The sequence below is a fragment of the Hypoxylon fragiforme genome (assembly GCF_022984875.1).
Source record: "Hypoxylon fragiforme strain CBS 206.31 chromosome Unknown GGS25scaffold_7, whole genome shotgun sequence".
Taxonomy (NCBI): domain Eukaryota; kingdom Fungi; phylum Ascomycota; class Sordariomycetes; order Xylariales; family Hypoxylaceae; genus Hypoxylon; species Hypoxylon fragiforme.
In genome coordinates this window covers 2,993,906-3,012,986 of record NW_026054762.1, presented here as the reverse complement: position 1 = coordinate 3,012,986, position 19,081 = coordinate 2,993,906, and the positions used below count along the sequence as shown (strand labels likewise).

Sequence of the window (19,081 nt, the reverse complement as noted above, 5' to 3'; positions counted from 1 at the left end):
ATTCCTTCAATCCAACTTAGATAAGTACTAAGTAAGGCTAGGTACCTAGTCCATCTCAATAAGCACCTTCAAGGCCCCAGTTGTTCCCGCGGCAGAAAATGTATCGTATGCCTTCTCTATGTCATCGAACTTGAACCCTACAGGCAAATAAGACGTTAGCAACCCACACACACACACACGAGATACCTAGAGCTTGGCTCTGGGTCGTGGATAATAAAAGAAAGAAACGTACTGTGCGTGATCATCTTCTCGGGATGTATCTTGCCGGCCTGGAACAGCTTGAGCAACATGGGCGTGGAGACGGTGTCGACGAGCGCCGCCGTGATTTCTGCAAAGGCATATAGATTAGCCACTATTCCCACCCCCCACGTCATCTCTCCCCTTCCCCTTCCCCCTTCCCCCCCCAAAAGAAAAAGAAAAAGAAAAGAAAAAAAACTTACCAATATTCCGCGCCCACAAATCCTGCAACTGCAAATCCACCTTCGTCCCATGGACCCCCACATTCGCCAGCGTGCCCCCCGGCGCCAGCAGCAACTGGCACAGCTCGAACGTCGCCGGGATCCCCACCGCCTCGATCACCGTGTCGCACCCCAGCCCCTCCGTCAGCGCCAGCACCTCCTTGACCACCGCGTCCGCGCCCCCGGCATTGCTGATGACGTGTTCGGCGCCCATCCCCCGCGCGACCTCGAGGCGGTGCGCGTCCATGTCGACGACGATGGTGCGGTGCGGGGAGTACATCTGCGCGGCGCACAGGGCGGCGAGGCCGACGGGCCCCGCGCCGACGATGGCGACGCTGCAGCCGGGCTTCACCTTGCCGCGCAGCACGCCGACCTCGAGGCCGGTGGGGAAGATGTCGCTGAGCATGACGAGGGCGCCCTCGTCGACGCCGCCGGGCACGGGGTGCAGGCTCGCGTCCGCGTGCGGGATCCGCACGTGCGTCGCCTGCGTGCCGTCGATCGCGTGCCCGAGCTGCCAGCCCCCCGTCCGGCAGTGCGAGTACATGCCGCGGCGGCAGAAGTCGCACGTCGCGCAGGAGGTGATGCACGAGATGAGCACGTGGTCGCCGGGCTTGAAGCGGGTTACGGAGGAGCCGGTGGCTTGGACGACGCCGACGCCTTCGTGGCCGAGGATGCGGCCGGTGGGGCAGGAGGGGACGTCGCCTTTGCGGATGTGCAGGTCGGTGCCGCAGATGGTGGTCTTGGTTACCTTGACGATGGCGTCGGTGGGGGTGGTGAGGGTGGGGGCCGGGCGGGATTGGAGAGCGGTGGTGTTGAGGCCGGTGTAGACGAGGCCTTTGATGGAGGAGGGGATGGGGGAGGCCATGGTTGGTTTGGGGGAGCGGTGATGGATATGGATGGATGCCTAGGTAGTACAAGCTGTACAAGTTTAACGTGATGGAGGTTCTGGTTGAAGGCAGGCCGAGGGATGAGAGGAAAGGGTTCCTTTATGTGTTCCAAGGTTTGTATGTTGGTAGCACCCAACCCCCAGACTTGCCCGATCTATACCTACATATTTATATATATGAAATAATGAATAGTTACCCACCTAGGCAGTGAACAGCACTAAGTGACGTGGTGGCTTCATCTCCGTATATCTTCAACCAACCCCTCTACAGACCCCTCTACAGAGTTACCTTTTCCGTCGACGATACAATCCTTCTTTGGGCAACTGCGGCGCTCCTTCGCTAACCCGATTTGCCTCCATCGCTAACCACGTGCAACACCGGTGTGGGCATTACTAGGTATGACGATCGCGATTGATTTGAGTGAAGCAGCTTTGCTTTGGGGATCTCTCGGATTACCCCGCTTGCGCACCCCGTGTTACAGCCGACTCCAACTCCAACCACGAGGCTATGGAGATATAGGGGTAAGGGAGTCATGGACCCAATGGTAGAAAATTCTCCATCGCGGAGGTAGCATTGATATACCGAGTCGAAAAGTCGAAAAGATGGGGTTGTAGTCGACGTCAAGGACTGGCTAGACCTAGGTAAGTAACCCGAGCTGTCGGAAAGCGTTCCCGTAATATACAACGGCCTGTACCGATAAACTTGAGCATACTAGGGCTGGGGTAACATCGTTTGAAGGTGGTCGCGGAGGATGTTCTGGGGTTAGGGTACTGTAACATGACACGCTGTCTTAGACTCTTAGCTGGTAAGCAGGGTTTATACTTGACGAACTTTTCCCGAACTATTAGTTAATGTCTTGTTAGCTAGCCTCTTCATAAATTCTCGCTTTTCTCTTTTAGCTTTCTTGCAGCTGGTAGGAAGCGGTAGGAAGAGGTATGTACGTACAAGTTTTTACAAATCTGCAAATTCAAAGGTACAACGTCACGTGGTGTACAACCCTGTAAGCAAACTGCAACTAAGGCAATAGTACTACTAGGTAACCTACCTAGGTACATAGTACATCCATAATCCATTTCTCCGAAAATATGCATACCGACCCAAGAGTGACAGTAAAGACAGCTGACATCTGCGCGCATCCGTTCGAGTGCCAAAAGGCGTAGGTAATGAATGTGTATGTCACGTGTCGTAGTCTGAGGGGTACTATTACAGTAGGTACTCAATTTCCCATATCATCCATCTTGCCACGTCGTTTGCTTAGCCATAAGCCTTGATGTAGCCTCCAGGCAGCCCTCGCAAGTGCTAAAGGGGAAGAAAAGCCCATGCCCATGCCCCTACCCTACCATGCCGCACCAAAACTCCGTTCCTCCGTCCCTACGAATGCCTAAATAGACAGCACCCAGCCTCCTCTACATGTAGTAGTACACGACCGAGCTAGGAGAGCCGTTGACATAATACTGGACCGACGGCATCTGCGCCGGAGCCGATGCGGCCGCGTACGGGGGATACTGGGGTCCCGCGAAGTAGGGCTGCTGGCCGGGAGGCTGGCTCGTGTTGCCTGTTGTCTGTTAGAACCTCTCGCCGTTCGTTGCGTCATCGTTATAAAAGGGTAGGCAAAAATAGGGAATGGGGTATGAGATGGGATAAAAAAAAAGGTACTTACAAAACGAGCAGGCGTTGGAGGCCGCGAATGAGGGAAAGGCCGGGGCGACCATGGGAGGGTTGACCCAGAGGTGTGGCTGCGAGTTGGCAGGCATATAGGTCGTAGGCTGAGTTGGTGCGCTAGGAACACTTGATTTCGGTTAGCTGACAGAGCCCTTGTAGGATACGGCAATATCTGTCTAGCGATAGACGAGTGTACTTACCCGCCGATAATTATGATAGCAGGGTTGTTGTTAGCGGCGGCCATGGCGGCGGCGGCGCGAGCTCCGACGGGAGGAGCGAATTGAGGCATAGTCTGATCTATTTGTCTGATGAGAGGTATTGGTGAAGACACCGCGTGAGGTTCACTGTCGTTCTCGTCTGGTTCCTCTGGTTCCTCGTCGGGAGTTGCCCCAGCACCGGTTGGGGGAGTGGGAGGTGGGCCTCCGGGAGGTGGCGTCGCGGGCTCTGTGGCCGGCTGTGGTTGGGCCTGACCCTGTTCTAGGCGACTGTTAGAAGATGCACTAAGTAGAGGGAAAAGGCAGTAGGGATGATGGCAGGTTGGTGGGGGTTTAATACCGTTCGTCTGTCGAACAGCGCTCGTATTAGCGAAATGAACTGAGCGACCCTCTGGATTCGCACTTGCGCTGGCCATGTTCAACTGTAGCGAGCTAGGAGGTGAAGAAGAGATGGTTACGGAAGCCTCTGCTTCTCTGGTGCCAAAAGGTAATGGAATGTGGGTACAAACTGTAGAATTTGCAGCGGTAGAAGCAGGACCAAACGCGGAAGCAGAGGTGCGTGGTAACGATGAGGCGTTGATATGCGAAGTGGGGTGTTGAGAGGCACTAGATGCTGGATCGTAATGAGAAGGGGTAACTGTGGTGTTGTTGTGATTTAACTCGTTTATATCCTCAGAAGATACGAGTGTCGTAGAAGAAGACGATGAGGAGGAGGAAGAGGTGGCAGCAGAAAGGCCAGAGAAGGCAGATGCATTGCTTCTTATATTATTAGATGTTGCTCGGCAATGGCAATCCCTATTAACTAATAATGGTTGCTGCACGGTGGGCAACGGAGTACAGTGCATAGAAGGCGTAGAAGAAGTAGAAGAAGTGGGAGTGTTGATAGCTGATTGATCTGAGTCGTATTCTGGCACCTCTTTGATAACCTCGTGCATGGCGTCTACAGTGTCGTTGTCAGCCGCTTTGGCCTCATGAAGGTCCTGCACGGTGTTGTTTCTCGCGTCGGTGGAACGCATCGAGCTCAAAAGCCGAGAGAGTCGAGGGAACATGAGTAATGCTGGGTGATACACGGTGCGATAAATCTGGTTCAATGATCGGACAATATCTGACAATGAAGGTTTGAATTCGTGACCAAGGCTGAGAAAGGTGTCGGGGAGTCAATATTTATTTAAGATACTCTTGAACATGGAGACCTTTTGAGTGAATATCAACCTTGGAAGTTTGCAATGTTACCTAGGTAGTTTCTCCGTCTGTCATACATAAGTATCAGCAAACTTGATTGCTCATGGACATGGTATACCTAGGTAATACAAAAGAAACAATGAATACATAGTATAAATGGCAACCCTCCTGGCCTTGAATTGCAAGCTAGATTTTAGCGAAAAGGGTATGCACTGTTCAAGTGCCTTCAACCTTGACTAGGAAGCATTACACACACAGGGCTCGGCAGGAAGATAATATTGTGAGAACGCGAAATAAATCGATTTGCTGTATAAGCATATAGGTAATTGTCCACCTCAAGTCCTCATATCGGTGCTTGGTTCTTAAGCAAAAGCACTAAAGGTCGTATAGAGTATCGTGTAAATGTCTACAAGTCAAACAACCGATAGATCGATGATATTGGCATGTAGTTGGCCACATGTGACCAGACTGCAGTCATCCAAGTCCAACGAGAAAACGCAGAAAATAATCGATTTAGCCCCTTTCGCTGGTTTCGGTTCTGTGCCATAAATTCATCACAATCTAATCTCACTATATATCTGAAAAGATAATATCGTAGCGCTGAATAACATAACTCGGTGGTATCATAGACTCAAAGGGCGGAGATTATGGGTTTTAGGTGTTTGTGTCATAAGAGAATGGCACCCAATTCATGAATATGACATCTTAGGAGGATGAGAGGTCGGCTGCGGTCTAACGGCTGGCTCAGGGGCATAATAGCCCCTTATTTCTTGTGATGCAAGGGGGGCAGGGAGTACCACCGGGGCTGGTGGAGAGTAGTATCCAGCTATCTCCGGATTGTCGATGTTTGTCGCGGGGGCGGCTAGTGGTGCGGACGAAGATGTCGTTTGAGCCGGGGCTGAGGCGGTTGAACTTCCAATGGACGATCTGGGGGAGAATTCAACTCCCTGTAGACCGTGGTCCTCCGTTGATCTCGGAGTCGGTCTTAGCCTCGGCCTTGGGTGAAATAACCCACAACAGGAGGAGGCTGAATCATTCGCCATAATGATAGACTAGAACTCCCGATTGTGTGGTCGATCAGTGTCAACCAACAAGAAGTAAGAGCAAAGATCTCCTATCTCACAAAAATAGCAAGAAGACAAGCGATTGGCACGGCAGTTTCAAATCACCTATGAAGAAAAATAATAAGCAGAGAAGGGGAAAAAAATAAAAGCATTCAGGATTTATTGACGGCAACTACTACTAGTAGTACATAACTAGGTTACTAGGTTAAGGTACTTCGATCAATGAATCCCCACTTAAACCAGGCAGTCAGATGCATCTATGCGGATCTAGGCCCACCTCAATCGCTTTTAACCGTGCATGCAATGTTCTCCTATCATACCCACCCAGGCCACCCTATCAATACTACTAGTAGTACATAACAGCAGAGAGAACAAACAAGCAAAAACCAAAATACTAGGTACACAACAACCATTGCCGGCCATAATCACCCTGATAAATAATAACCTTAAACCAGCAAGGCAATGAACTAAACTAAACTAAAATAAAATAAAATAAAAAATGGTCCTCATCCAAACCCTCCCCTTACCAACTCCCACTCCCACCCTCCAAGCCACCCCCCTAACCCCATCCGCCTTCGCCCCCTTCGGCGCCGTCCTCGCCAATCCCGCCCCGGACACCCGTCCCCCCTCATGCCAAAACAGTAACAGCGCCGGCAATGGTACTGCTGACCTGCTACCCCCCGGCGCCGGCGCCGTAGTCGCCAACCAGGGGACCGCGATCCAGTACCGCGCGCTCGCGCCCCCGCTGCAGGACCTGTACGCCGACGCGCCGTCCGGGCAGCCGAGCACCCCGCGCACCACCATGTTTGTGTGCGCGGCGCGGCAGCTGCTAGTGTCACCCCCAGAGTCATCATCATCATCAGCAGCAAGCAATCGTTCCAGCGCAAGTAAAAGCGGAGGAGGCCTCTTCTTCCCCGTCGCGGTCCTCGAGCGCCACCCTTTCACCACGCAGACCTTTGTCCCCCTCGGCTCCTCCCCCTCGGCGCGCTATCTCGTCATCGTAGCGCCTACCCTTCCCTCCCCACCCAACCCCCCTGTCCCTGTTCCTGTTCCTGCAACGGGAAAAGGCGCCGGCCCAGGCCTCCCGGACCTCCAGAACCTCTGCGCCTTCGTAGCCACGGGCGCGCAGGCCGTGACCTACGGCGCCGGGACGTGGCACGCGCCGATGGCGGCGCTCGGGGAGCATGGTTCGGTGATCGAGTTCGTGGTCGTGCAGTTTGCGAATGATGTGCCGCTGGAGGATTGCCAGGAGGTGGCTTTGGATGTGGGGGAAGGAGGGAAGGGGGCGGGGGTATTGGTGGAGGTGCCGCGGAGGGTTGGGGAGTCGAGGCTGTAGTTGAAGGGTGATGTGGGAATCTGGAAATAGAGATAGGGGGATGCTTAAGATTGGTTTACTGTTAGATGCTTAATAGGTACCTATGCTAGATACCTATGTTGGAGGTAAAATATTGGTAATAGAAGAGACGGTAGCTTAATAACTTATTCTTGCGGCGTATATGCAAGATGATGTTTTGACGTTGTTTTCTCTCGGAGCAATGGTCATCAAAACAACTAGCAACGTTGTAAGTTATTAGGTACATAATTACACTTATTTTACCGAGCATCACCATCCATTCTAGGTTAAGACCCGTTAGAGCCAGCTGAGTTCTATGCTCCAACGCCCCTTTTATATATAGCAGCTGGGCAAGCTAGAGTTACGTGACGTATTGGGGATCAATTAAGATATGTAAATCAATCTTTTTACTAAAAAGGGGCGTGTCTCCATCGAAACTGCAACTACCTAACCTAGTGGTAATTACATCCCAAACCAGGACTAACAAAGGAGCCTACCCTAACAACCACCCATATGAAAATACCGAAAGGGGGTATATCATTAATTAAATGGGTCTGTCTGCAATACGCAAGACAACATGAATGCATGTCCCCCATCTCATCCCCCCCTTTTTTTTGTTTTTGGCCTCCATTGTTCATATTTCCCTCCCTTTACCTAGGCGATTTCCCCGTATCCTCATTACACGCAGCAGCCTGTGGCGCAACGCGACTCCTCAACTATTACTCCGTAGCAATTTTTCTTTCCTAAATGACTAGTTAGTATCACGAAGAATGCTCAAAAATCACTCGAGGTCAGAAGGAAAGGAAGAGAAGTAGAACTTACCAGTCTCCTTATCCATCCGTAGATAGAATCAGTACTCGATTCCGACCGAAGTCAACCAATTATGTTCATTGGTAGCCTTCCAGACCTCCTGGCGGTGGAGGATAGAGTTGACCCGTTCCTCAGCTGTGCCTTCAACTCCTTTGCCTTTACCTTCAGGAGCGTCAGTCATGCGTACGTCTCCATCACTGTCAACATTTCCGGCGGCGTTAGTCGTGGAAGCAGCGCCAGAATTGTAAGCATGCTCGTCGTCCATGGCGGCGACTCCTGCTCTCATCATGAGCAAGTCCGGCTGCAGCGGGGCAGGCACAAGTCGACCGATGGCGTGCCCGGGGCGCACCAGGACGTGGCTCTTTCGGCGGAGCTCGAGGATGTCGACTTCGATGGTGTTCGCCGTGACGAAGTGGTACACCTGGACCGATTTCTTCTGGCCGAATCGGACGCAGCGGCCTCGCGCCTGCTTCATGAACGCGTCGTAGTCTTCCTGCATGTCGACCAATAGGGGCGCGGCGAACATGACATGGTTCGCATACTGCAAGTTCGTTCCCGCCGATGTGGGGTCGTTGAGTTTTAGGATTCGGACTTTCGGCTGGTAGGTCTTTTTGCTGACGGTTGGAGGGATGTTTTTCGCCCACTCGTTAAGCCTCTGCTTCAATTCACGCTCACGGCCGGCGGTAGAAAGACCTCGCTTCTCGCATTCAGTCTCAAGCCGAGCTTGTTTCATGGAACCCAAGCCTTTCAAAGTTGCGAAGTCCGTTTCTTCCACCGGCGAGTCGGTAAACCCAATAGCGTTCTCCCTCAGAGCAAACTTGAGCTCTTCGATATGCTTGCGAGACTGGACAAATAGGATCGCGTGCTCGTCCTCAGGAATCGTCTTGATAGTATTGGCGATCATTTGCGACTTGGAGCTGATAAGTCTGTGAGGGGCAACCGAATCATCAGTTCCAGGATTCAGACTTCTGTGGCGGCTGCGAAACTTTGCCACGGGGATGACTCCGCTCTTTAGTTCCGATGGGCAATCTATCTTGCCATCGTGTCCTTCGATGCCGCAGTAGGTCGATTGGAGATGACGGTCACAAATCAGGTGGCCACAGCGGCAGACAAAGTACAGATCTTCCGCAGCGTGAAGCGTACCACAGCTATCACATTTCCACTGGGTTCCCTTTTCCTGGTTCTTATTGATCGCAAGAATTCTCTGGGCGATCCTTTCCTGCCTCACGGCGTAGATTACCTGCTCGAATGCTTTCATTAGCTCGAGAGACGTGTCACTGACGTCACTTCTAGTGAGCGTATAAGTGCCTCCTCGAATCTTCCTGGCCGTCTTCAGGACGGGAAAACTGCACTGGCTCAGGACCTGGCAGTTTCCGTACCCAATGTACTCCCAGTCTTCAAGGGTTCCAGCTTTATGGCGTTCCCAAAGGTCTGAGAGCTGGGCAACACCCGTAGTCGAATTACATTTTATACCAACGCTTTCGCATTTGCTTTGTAGCGTGGGCCTTGTATTCTTGGCTTTGCTGGACTTTGCATCATCCTCAAAAGTCTTGTTCGGCTTTGGCGCATCCTCGTCGGCCTTTTTGTCCTCGGCTGACCCTTCCTCCTTGTTCTTTACCAGTTCCTTCAACGTTTCGATTGAAGTATCTCGTCGCAGCGCCGCGCTGATAGGACCGGAAGCACGTTCTAGATCCCGTATAAGCTCAGTGGCTTCTTGTTCATCTATGTGTGGAAGATCTTCCGACGTCAACTTATAGTAATCACTCCAGGAAGTTGATCTGAATTCATTCAAAGTCCTGAAAAAGTCTTTTTCAGTCGAAAAGTTGAAGTTAGAGGTAAGGTCCTCATCTTTCTTGCCACCAAAAATGGCCTTTGACATGAGATCCAAAGTATGCCGTCCGCCACACCTGGAAATATTTTCCTGGTAAATATGATTGAGAAGGTTGAATATGTCATGAACACACTCCTTGGCATTTTGGTATATCGGCTCCCTTCTGCTCTTGAGACGCACAGATAGCCAGGTAGCCTTTTCCGCAGTAACTTTAAAGAACTGAAGGGCGTTTTTAAGTAGCATTTCTCGCTCTTTTACAAGAGATTCGAGGGGCTGCTCATCTTGGTGTCCGTTTCCCCGAGACGAACGAGCAAGAAGTCCTTCGGCACCAATACGTGCTCCTTTCCCATTCCACCCCTCGTGGCCGAGTAGCGGCAGAAGCAAAGCACGAGACTCTCGTGGCAGCATACTTGCATCCATGCCACAAGCTCGCAGGTCTTGCTGGAGATCCAAGTGAACACTGAATTCATACTGATTCAGCTCACATACTACTACTTTCTCCTGAACCTCGATGCGGCCGGCAAGCTCTTGGTCTATAGGGTTAGCCTTGGCAAAGACTTGTAGGAAATCTTCTGCCTTTTGATGCCTTTCGCGAATGACCTGGTCTGAAATGAAGGCACGGCTATGCAATGTCTCAGCATTGCTCTTGTTCTTTAGTTCCGGGCCTTCTGTGATCCGAGGCATTCCCAGACGGCGGTGGGCATGTCGTGCAATATGCACATTGAGGAGCTTTGCGATGCCACATACAGCAGCCAGGTTACTCGTCGGCGGAGTCGCGGACAAAACCCACTTGGAATAGGCCTGTGAAGAATTGACAAAAAGCATCGCTGGGAAGTTGTCGTATGAGAATTCATCGTACACCACGCGAGCGAATGTAAAGGCTTCCAATAAGTGACTGAAAGGTATAGTCAACCGTTCTCGCGATTTGAATCCCTGAGTCGCGTAAGGGTATTCTTTTACAGCCTTCGGTGAATCATTCTTGGGCTCGGCATTGGGGTTGCGATCCTTCTTTGGTGCAGCCGCTCTGACTTCTCCTCGATCTTGGAAGTTGACTAAGTATTCTTGCTGGATCTTGCATTGTTGTTCGCGATGCACCTTTATCGTCTGATGGAGAGCATCAAGCTGCTCTGGGTCGAGACTCTTGTCTTCCTCGATCATGGCAAAGAGTTGGTTCATATGACGCCTAGCAGCGGCTGCTGCGTCTGTATACCAATCCTCAAAAACGCGCGTCTGCACATCTTTCCATATGTCCTTCAAGTTGTTTCCCTTGAACGGCGGATCGAGCGATCCCGCGAATGCCGCAAGACGATTATGATATTCAGTTTTCGAATAGATTGCATTGTTGACGATTATGAGCTTAGCGTTCTGCAGTTGCTGTAGGAGTTTCCAGTCAATTCCATCTTCAAGGTCAGATAGTCTCTTTATCTTGACTATCTCATTCTTTGCGATGGGAAGAAATAAGATGGCTTGTTCCGCCCACTGGTCGACCAAGTGAGACGGCACCACTACCAGGGTCGCCTTTAGATGTATGGCACCGGGTACCTTGGCCTCTCGTACTTGCACTGATCTCTCTTGGTCATGATGTCTTTGGTAGTGTATCATTGCAAGAGTAACAACGGTCTTTCCATAGCCCACATCATCGGCTAGCACACCGCCACGGCTGCAAATTTTGCGCTCTGCACAGCCTAAAAGTCGAAGTTCAAGCTCGGGCACAAGGTATTCCTCCGTCTCTCGTTCGGTGAATTCCTGATTTTCCCGCTCGCGGAAGAGCATCCAGCCAAGAGATCGTGTTTGCGAAGGACTCAACGTTGCCTTGAATCCACCCAGTAGATTATGGTCTATAGATTCGAAACGGGGTCCAGTTTCTACCATCTTCAATGACTGTCGGAAGGGATTAAAGTAATGATTACCTTCAGATGCAATCTGAATATTTTCCGACACTACCGGGTTGAGCTCAGCCTTAACACACGCAGTCAACGTCGCGTTTTGGTCGTGACTCGGAGGCAAATACGCAGCCGCCTTCTGACCGAGACTCAAGGGGTTAACCAAGTATTGCACATCAACAACATACATCTGTTTCGTGTCAGGGTCTTGATTTTCCCGGTTCATTCTTACTCTCACTTGGAAGATTGGGGGCATCTCCTTCTCATGGGTCTCGAATGCTGCAATCGCATGAGAGTGGTGGTGCGCTACAAACACGTTATTGAGTTTGATCCATCTAATTCTGGGTAGCTGGCCAAAGGGGCAGTCTCGACGGTCAGGCTCAGCCCGCCAAGCGGCAAGATGCTTCGCCCAAGTGTCAATATCGGCTATGTTGAATTCAATCCCCAAGTTTCCTATGGAGGAAAACTTGGCATTGAAGTGCGAAATGAATTCAAAGACATGGCCGAGGTCCTTTTTATCAACGATGACCCAATCACCCCTTTGATCGGCGAGGAAATCATATTTTTTCATGACGCTGTAAAGATCACAATCTTTATGCTTCGCGACAGATCCTTCCGCAAGAATATTCCATTCGTTCTCACTAACTGTCAGGCACTTTTCGATAGGGAATGAAAGATGCTCCAGTTTCTCGATATTCGAGTACGTGATGTTCGGTGTTATAATGTTCTCGAATATCGGGACAGATACCCAATGTCCATCTAGCTTCGTCTGGATGGTACTCTTCTCAACCAGTTTTCTGGGATCCATACGAGGATCAAACTTGACATAAACCTCTCGGTACTCATGAGGTTCCATAAGGCGGCACTCATTCGCGATAGCCCAACCATCTTGATCAGGGGTGCCGGTTCTCGTCACATCTTTGAAGAAAAATGCGCCTCCCTTGTCAAGAACATGTAGAGAGCTCTCTGGAGCATCGCACTGAGGTCTAGCATAGTACATCCCGGAGATCAAAGAACAGGGAATGTTTTCATTTCCAGAAACGTTGATATCCATTCCATTGGCTGATGGTGTCGCAGTTACCACCAACGGCGTCGATTTGAAGGACCAGACCCTCCAAGATTGCGGGAGCGGAGGTACGCCCAGAGAGTCGTGGAGCACTATAGTCTTCGCTACAGGTTGGGCCAAGCAAATGGGGTTTACACCAAAGGTCTCGATGCATTCCGTCCCGGAATTGCTCCACGCATCGACATACAAGAGCCAGGTAACTCCTTCTTCTGACAGCTTTGCTCGAAGCTCGAAGCCTTCTGTCGCAGCGTAACAGATAGTGAGCACTTCCGTCACATGGACACTTTTGTAATAGAATACTGTGTGCAGAAGCCTATTCATCACGGCAGGGACGTCAACAATGGTTTTGCTCAACGCATGATCTTCTCGGAGCGGCAGTTGCTCCAAGATTCCCGGTAGTACCATGCCATGGATTGCGACAGTGCCAGGAAAGTAGCGCATTAGCATCTGTCCAACTTCCGACAGCAGCAAGAATGTTGAGGGTCGCGTGGTTGGCTCGAAGCTATGGCACGGGTTGCCAGCGCACCACTTGCAGCGGATGGTGGAACAAACTTTGCACTTCAAGAAATCGTCAGTGCTGTACTTTGCAGATCCGTTGCAGAAACAGTACCGACGGCATCTTTTGACCATCGATGGCACGTCAAATGGCTCGCTGCATGTGGTTTTGAACGCGTCAAGTTCTTGCAAAGCAGATGTTGAGACTGGCTCAATAGGTCTATCATCGGCCTTCTCCTTAGTGGATTGGAAGATTTCACGCAAAGAATGGAATTTTCGGATTGAGGACAGAATGCCGACAAAAGTAGCACCGACCACAGTTGTACTCATGGCGTTCCCCGCGAGGTCTCTCAGTTCCTCTTGAGTCTCTGTTGCAAAATTGATTTGGCTGACAGGCAATCCTTGCAACAGAAGCGTCTCGAAACCAGACAGTAATCGGCTCTGGTCTGTTATCCAATGGATACCACCAGGTGTAAGACACCCGGTTATTCCAAACGGCAGCCTGAAATTGATACGGTCGATATTTTGACTGATATCATAAATCCGGTTCTTGAAGTTCACATCAAATGTGAACCTCTGCGCTCCGATCGTAATGCCACTGTGGCGTCCATGTAAATAGATGATGTCTATGCAATCCTTGGCTCTCTTAGACTGCACTAGCAGAGTAAGTCGATCTATGCGATCGTAGGGCTGACTATTGGTTGAATCCCACTGTGTTATTGGGCGGCTTCCGTCAAGGCCTTCTCTCTTGCGAGTCCGTGTATGACGGGCATTACTTCTTTCCCAATTAGAATCTGGGATGGAACTCAGTGCTCTCTCGGAATCATCTTGGCGCGCTCGTTCTGTCAATGGATGAGCGGGGGGGAGCAACCAGGAGTTGACTGGAGCTGATGCCCTTCTTGAAAGTTCCGTCGAAGTAATCCCACCCCATTCCCTAATGATGGACTTTGCGCCATCAGCCCCAAACACTTCATTGTCGAGGGCAATGAAGTAGACACGACTCCTAGTATGAGGAATATAATAATCTTTAGTGTCCAGCTTGAGATATCCGGCAGAATATCCTAGGAATGGGAACCACAGATTCTCATTCGTCTTCCATGGAGCACCTTGAACATTCTCAAGTAACACAATCTTAGGACGATTCTGCTTTACGTAACTCAACAGTGAAAAGAATGTCTGTCCTGAAACTCCCATGCTGCTCATGTCGGCAAGAACTGTCTCTAACCAGTTAAGCACATATGTGTAGTGGATCGAAGCATCATAGCCTCCTTTTTCTACGACCTTCTTTAGAAGATCTTGATCATCTGTACGGTGATTCGAGTAATCTTTTCGCTTCTGGGTATTTAGCGGCGAAAAGTCGACACAAGCACAGCCTGCAATGAGCAGGTCGATATTTTTGGGTATGGTTTTCATTGCACCTAACGCGGTAGGCCTAGGCATTATGTTAGCTATATACACAAGCAAGTAAGAAATATGATGTCAAACTCACGCTTGACCATCCTTAGGATTGATGAAATCCCGGACATCATTGAACAAGATTGTGTTGTTGTCCGTGTTGCGGGTGATATATGCCTGTTTGAATCCGGATATTTCAACACTGAACACGTGTGAGAATTCAAGGAACTTTTTTCCAGGGTCTTGTCGCTCCCAGAACTCCTGAAGCATTTCGATTGCGAAAACTGGTGCTTCTGTTCCAGAGCACATAGTCGCGACTCGAATATGAATTGGTTCGCCGTCAGCGAGGTCCTTCGAAGAATTGGCCATGTCCTTGATTGCCGAGTAGATATTCTCGATGGGGCGTAATGTTAAGTCTAGGCCATTACGTTCAGTCTCTTTAGCCTGTTCAGTCGGGGCAGACTCAGTCGAAGCAGATTGTAATTTAGCATCGGCACCTTCTCCTTTGTCAAATGTCAAAGGCTCTTCTTCAGTTTCAGGCATTTCTAGATCATCGCCCTTGTCAGGTGCTCCGAAAACTTCCTCGGTATGTATCTGGCCATGCTCCAAGCGTTGGCGCTTCCAGCGACCACCAGCAGGACCAGAGGCGGCTCCCGGAGAGCCAGCCTTCTTGCGCTGTCTCTTGGGGGCCATGTTGATAAGCTGAAGCTTCCCAATGAGATACCGACAACGAAAGATTGATAGATAGTAGTAGGTGAAAGGTCACAAGGGGAGAGAAAATATTTGTGTCGGGCTGATGATATGCGGGAAGCAGTGGAATAGAGCGTCGAGCACAACGGTTCCGATGAAATGTAATTGAGGTAGACGAAAAGACAGTGAATTGATAGGCAAGTGCCTATGATACGCAGAGAATAATGAATTATAGAGGGATTCTGAGGTCAGTGTCTTGTTGAAGATCTGGGTTGATGCTTCATGAAAATAAGGTGAGAAATTGAAGGTGGAGAGTGGCGAGTGAAAATCATATGTGTTTATGCAGCAGGAAAATAATTTAAATAAATAAACAGTGCTATAATCAAAGATCAGACTTAGGGTAGGCACTTAGCAACAGGTCATAGGTCTACAGCTGCCAAAGTATTGCGGAGACCCCAAGGCCACTTGCACGGGGTAAAGCCACAGGCCACGAAGGTCGAAAACGACGAGGGGTCGATGGGAGCAAACGTAACGGAGCATACGAGACAAGGAATAGCTCGAAAGTCAACAATAAGCCATCAGGAGGGGAGGAGACTACCATGTTAGGAAGATATGAGAGGCCAACTTGAACGAGTGAAACTCAGGGGCGAGGAGCAAGAGGGTGATGGGCCGAGACGAATAATATATTGCTCAAAGGGCTCAAAGAGAGAAAATAGCTAAGAATATCATATAATAACAGTCATTCACTGTCATCATTTGGGGTCTTCGAAAACAACAATGTGAAGGCAGGGGGCAGTCAATGATTGCTAGAGGTGATAGAAAGGTTTAGACATTCAGGTCGTAACTCAAATAACAGGCTGCGGGTAACATAGGATATGCTCGCAAGAATGTTCTAGGATTTGAGAATATAAGTAAATCAAAGATACTTCAACTTCCATAAAGAAACATACCTAATTAAGTAGCTAGTCGAACAGCAAGCTGTTATGGCACCTCGCATCTCCCTACATCATCACGTAGGTATATCAAGACGCTCAAGGCATTACACTAGAAGTTTGAATCTAACCCTCATGGGCATCAAAGAATTGGTATTAGCAGTCTGAACCATACTACCTAAGTAGAGACCAATGTTAAGCTGAGATAGACTGCGCATACCTGGACCAGCAAGAACTCGTGATAATACTACAAATACCTAATAATAGGCGAATGATCGACAATAAAGCACGAATACGTCTTGTATACGTCTTGTATGCTTGTATGCGTGATCACCTAATGCGTTAAGTCTACGTGATAGATGAGAGTGGAAGACAGGGCCAACTACAAAGCTAGCCGTTATGAAGATGAAGTTAAGGCGAGTACGCATGGACGCTTCTAAGGTACACCCAGGCCATAGAAAACCTACCTGGAATGAATTCTATGACTTCTTACATAGCTGCAAATAGGGAGAGAGAGAGAGCATGCTGGCTGACTTTTGACACGTCGAGAACGTGGCTGAGAACGTGACCGTGACTGGATACAAAGGGCGATTACAAGACTATTCGCGTTGAGGGTATTATCAAACCCTCCAGACCGTTGTTTAGGTGATTCCAGCATATCGAAGTGAATTTGGCTCATATTGTATTGTTAACGGAGAATGTGATGAACATGATACTAGGTAATGACTTGCAAAGAGAAGAATATTGAAGCTAAGGAGATTGACAGATGAGGTCAAGATAGGCTCCCCGAGCACGTGTCTGGTTAGTAAGCACCATAACAGGCTACAGCAACACTTGAGCACTACAGCAACTAAAGCCACTACGGTCACTAGCCTGCTCCGTGCCTGCCTATTAGGTATCCAATTAAGGCATCCAATGCCCTTTTAGGCTACCACTACAGTGCCTAGTGTGCACTAACTTCACTAAGACATGCTATAAAGCAACAATCTACTCCCGCAATTCCGGGAATTCCAGGCAGAGACAGGTACCTACCTACCTTATGTATTGTAAAACCCCATGCGGCTGGCTGGCTATCGGCTATAACCCCATTTCGAGATTAGCACATAGCAACCTCACTCAGCCGCACCATTATTCTACTCCGCTCTAGAGCTCCTCGTGTCCTTGCTCACGATATATATAATACCTACCCATAGCTCTATCCTAATGTCCCAAGGATATATTGCATTCATTAGTTTTAGTCATTTACATAAGTGACAGTTGTTTTCAGAATGGCTCCAGCCCTCGAGTCAACAGACCTCAAGAATAAGCTGGAAGACCTGTCTGGGGTTGTACTGAAACCCGGGGAGAATCCATACAATGCGCTGATAGAAGTTTGCGATGATGACCCAGTTGAGTTACTCCTGACTACCTGCCCAAGGTACCTCTTATTTCTCTGTGCTCAAAAGCTAACCAGAATGCCAGACGAAAATACAGTCCATATATTCTGCTCACCGCGTTAAGCGCAATGCGCAACAGAAGGACAAATTCCTGGCCTCTGATTATGCGGAATTGATTATCGATCCGTACTTGCTCCGGCTGGAGAATCCAAAGATAGAGCCTGGCTTCGGTTAGTACATATGAGAACATAGCTACCTACCTACCTACCTCGGTATAGATTATCCCTTGAGTTGGCTATGACACCCCAACTTGCTTTAATAAGCGCTGCTAACCGTCTGTCTCTGCAGTATGTCCCAAAACACTTCCTCTTCGCATAATTTACGGCCACCCAGAGCCTATGAGCATTCTACCACATGTTACCAAGGCGTCTGTGTGGGCTCAGAAATACTAACACGTACCTACCACCCAACAGAAAGACCCAAGGAACTGCATGACCTTCTGGGGTCGGCCTCCAATCCACGTATTGGAGCTCGCCGACGAGATCCAGAAGCGACTGAAAGCCCTCTCAGCAAGTGAGTCAAGAAAGAGCCCTTCCTAGCTACCTACTTACCGAGCACATTTTCTTTTTAAAAAAAACGAGACATACCTCAGCCTCTTCATCATACCAACTCAAACCCACATCTCACATCCCCCACACACTAACCACACTAACCAACCCAGACATCTGGCTCATGCCCCTGCACCGAATGCACATCACAACCCTCGAGCTCGCCTTCTCGCGCACCGCGCCCGAGATCGAGTCTCTCAAACAATCTCTCTCGCCCGCGATCCCGCATATCGCCAGCTACACGTACCTCCACCGGTCGCGGCTCGTGAAGCCCCTGATCTCGTACGACCTGTCCGCCTTCGCGCTGTCGTTCCTGCCCGCCGCGGGGGAGCCCCGCCTCTCGCCCACATCCTCCTCGGATGTCGTTGCGCCCGAAAACACCGCCGCCGACGTCGATGGCGATGATGGGTACACGTACCACCACCTGCGGCGGGACGTGTGGGACCAAGTCAAGGAGGCGGGCGTGACGGTCAGCTCGCGGTACGTGGTGCCGAGCGCGCACATCACGCTTGGCAGGTACCTGACGAACGCGGACCACGGGACGCCCGCGCAGAGGCAGCGGTGGGTCGATGGCATTGACGAGATCAACGCGTGGCTGGAGACGGAGGTGTGGGATAATCCCGCGTCCGCCTGGGTGGGCGAGTGGATGGTCGGTCAGGAGAAGGGGTTGGACGTGCGGGTCGGCACGCTTTGGTATGGTGGTGGTCGGACTGTCCAGATGGGCGAGGGATACTAGGTGCTGCTGGAGGTTAGGTGGTCTGAGTTTCTAAAAACGGAACCCTTTCCCGTATATTTTGATCTTTGAAAGCGGTTGGGTGGATTTGAACACCTGCCTGGGTAGATATCTAGATGAGAGCATAAGTCTTAGACAGACCCATAGATATAAATAGCCAATCACCATTGCATTTACAGCAGAAATGCAGCTCTCTCGATACAGATCCGGTACCCACACTAGAGTTCTGAAGGACTTAAGGATTATTATCTATAATTACCAAGAGGGATAGACTACAGTCCACCCAAGGACGGACAGGTTATACACAGCAAGGTATTTAGTCGGCTAGCTATTCGTCGTTTAGTACTGAGTTTCATTATTCATATCCGAGTCGGATAATGTAACTAGAGAGCCACGAAAAAAGGATCGAGTCCTATGACGCAAGAGGACTGAATTGTTCCATTCCTTCTTTTGCTTTTTCC

General features: G+C 50.0%; 6 protein-coding genes across 6 annotated transcripts; 2 read left to right on the top strand and 4 right to left on the bottom strand.

The window, feature by feature from the left end:
- Window positions 1–45: 45 nt before the first annotated feature.
- On the bottom strand, window positions 46–1,323 carry GGS25DRAFT_524139 (GroES-like protein; the record flags this gene model as incomplete). The annotated part of the gene is made up of 3 exons (XM_049264546.1): window positions 46–137; window positions 233–328; window positions 441–1,323. The coding sequence occupies 3 exons, from the start codon at window positions 1,321–1,323 to the stop codon at window positions 46–48; spliced, it is 1,071 nt and encodes a 356-aa protein (XP_049115136.1).
- Window positions 1,324–2,751: 1,428 nt separating this feature from the next.
- GGS25DRAFT_524138 (uncharacterized protein) lies at window positions 2,752–4,271 on the bottom strand (the record flags this gene model as incomplete). Its single annotated transcript, XM_049264545.1, has 3 exons — window positions 2,752–2,900; window positions 3,006–3,133; window positions 3,208–4,271. 3 exons carry the CDS (start codon window positions 4,269–4,271, stop codon window positions 2,752–2,754), a joined length of 1,341 nt encoding a protein of 446 aa, XP_049115135.1.
- Window positions 4,272–4,682: 411 nt separating this feature from the next.
- GGS25DRAFT_391592 (uncharacterized protein) lies at window positions 4,683–5,653 on the bottom strand. Its single transcript, XM_049258355.1, has one exon. It carries the CDS (start codon window positions 5,445–5,447, stop codon window positions 5,094–5,096), a length of 354 nt encoding a protein of 117 aa, XP_049115134.1. The 5' UTR covers window positions 5,448–5,653; the 3' UTR covers window positions 4,683–5,093.
- Window positions 5,654–5,700: 47 nt separating this feature from the next.
- GGS25DRAFT_501388 (ureidoglycolate hydrolase) lies at window positions 5,701–7,069 on the top strand. Its single transcript, XM_049261923.1, has one exon. The coding sequence runs from the start codon at window positions 5,968–5,970 to the stop codon at window positions 6,802–6,804; it is 837 nt and encodes a 278-aa protein (XP_049115133.1). The 5' UTR covers window positions 5,701–5,967; the 3' UTR covers window positions 6,805–7,069.
- A 98-nt stretch (window positions 7,070–7,167) lies between these two features.
- Window positions 7,168–15,186, bottom strand: GGS25DRAFT_391463 (uncharacterized protein). Its single transcript, XM_049258354.1, has 3 exons — window positions 14,376–15,186; window positions 7,624–14,318; window positions 7,168–7,544 (listed from the first exon to the last, which is right to left on the bottom strand). Exons 1-2 carry the CDS (start codon window positions 14,972–14,974, stop codon window positions 7,652–7,654), a joined length of 7,266 nt encoding a protein of 2,421 aa, XP_049115132.1. The 5' UTR covers window positions 14,975–15,186; the 3' UTR covers window positions 7,168–7,544; window positions 7,624–7,651.
- A 1,720-nt stretch (window positions 15,187–16,906) lies between these two features.
- Window positions 16,907–18,835, top strand: GGS25DRAFT_391442 (RNA ligase/cyclic nucleotide phosphodiesterase). Its single transcript, XM_049258353.1, has 4 exons — window positions 16,907–17,291; window positions 17,365–17,509; window positions 17,757–17,852; window positions 18,001–18,835. Exons 1-4 carry the CDS (start codon window positions 17,172–17,174, stop codon window positions 18,621–18,623), a joined length of 984 nt encoding a protein of 327 aa, XP_049115131.1. The 5' UTR covers window positions 16,907–17,171; the 3' UTR covers window positions 18,624–18,835.
- The last annotated feature ends 246 nt before the right edge of the window (window positions 18,836–19,081 follow it).

Bases quoted from the DNA above. Each gene is read 5' to 3' on its own strand.
- GGS25DRAFT_391592 (XM_049258355.1), bottom strand. From the start codon at position 5,447: ATGGCGAATGATTCAGCCTCCTCCTGTTGTGGGTTATTTCACCCAAGG.
- GGS25DRAFT_501388 (XM_049261923.1), top strand. From the start codon at position 5,968: ATGGTCCTCATCCAAACCCTCCCCTTACCAACTCCCACTCCCACCCTC.
- GGS25DRAFT_391463 (XM_049258354.1), bottom strand. From the start codon at position 14,974: ATGGCCCCCAAGAGACAGCGCAAGAAGGCTGGCTCTCCGGGAGCCGCC. The intron at 14,319-14,375 runs GTGAGTTTGACA...CATAATGCCTAG, and splicing joins AATCCTAAGGATGGTCAAGC to GCCTACCGCGTTAGGTGCAA.
- GGS25DRAFT_391442 (XM_049258353.1), top strand. From the start codon at position 17,172: ATGGCTCCAGCCCTCGAGTCAACAGACCTCAAGAATAAGCTGGAAGAC. The intron at 17,510-17,756 runs GTTAGTACATAT...CCCAACAGAAAG, and splicing joins AAAGATAGAGCCTGGCTTCG to ACCCAAGGAACTGCATGACC. The intron at 17,853-18,000 runs GTGAGTCAAGAA...TAACCAACCCAG, and splicing joins ACTGAAAGCCCTCTCAGCAA to ACATCTGGCTCATGCCCCTG.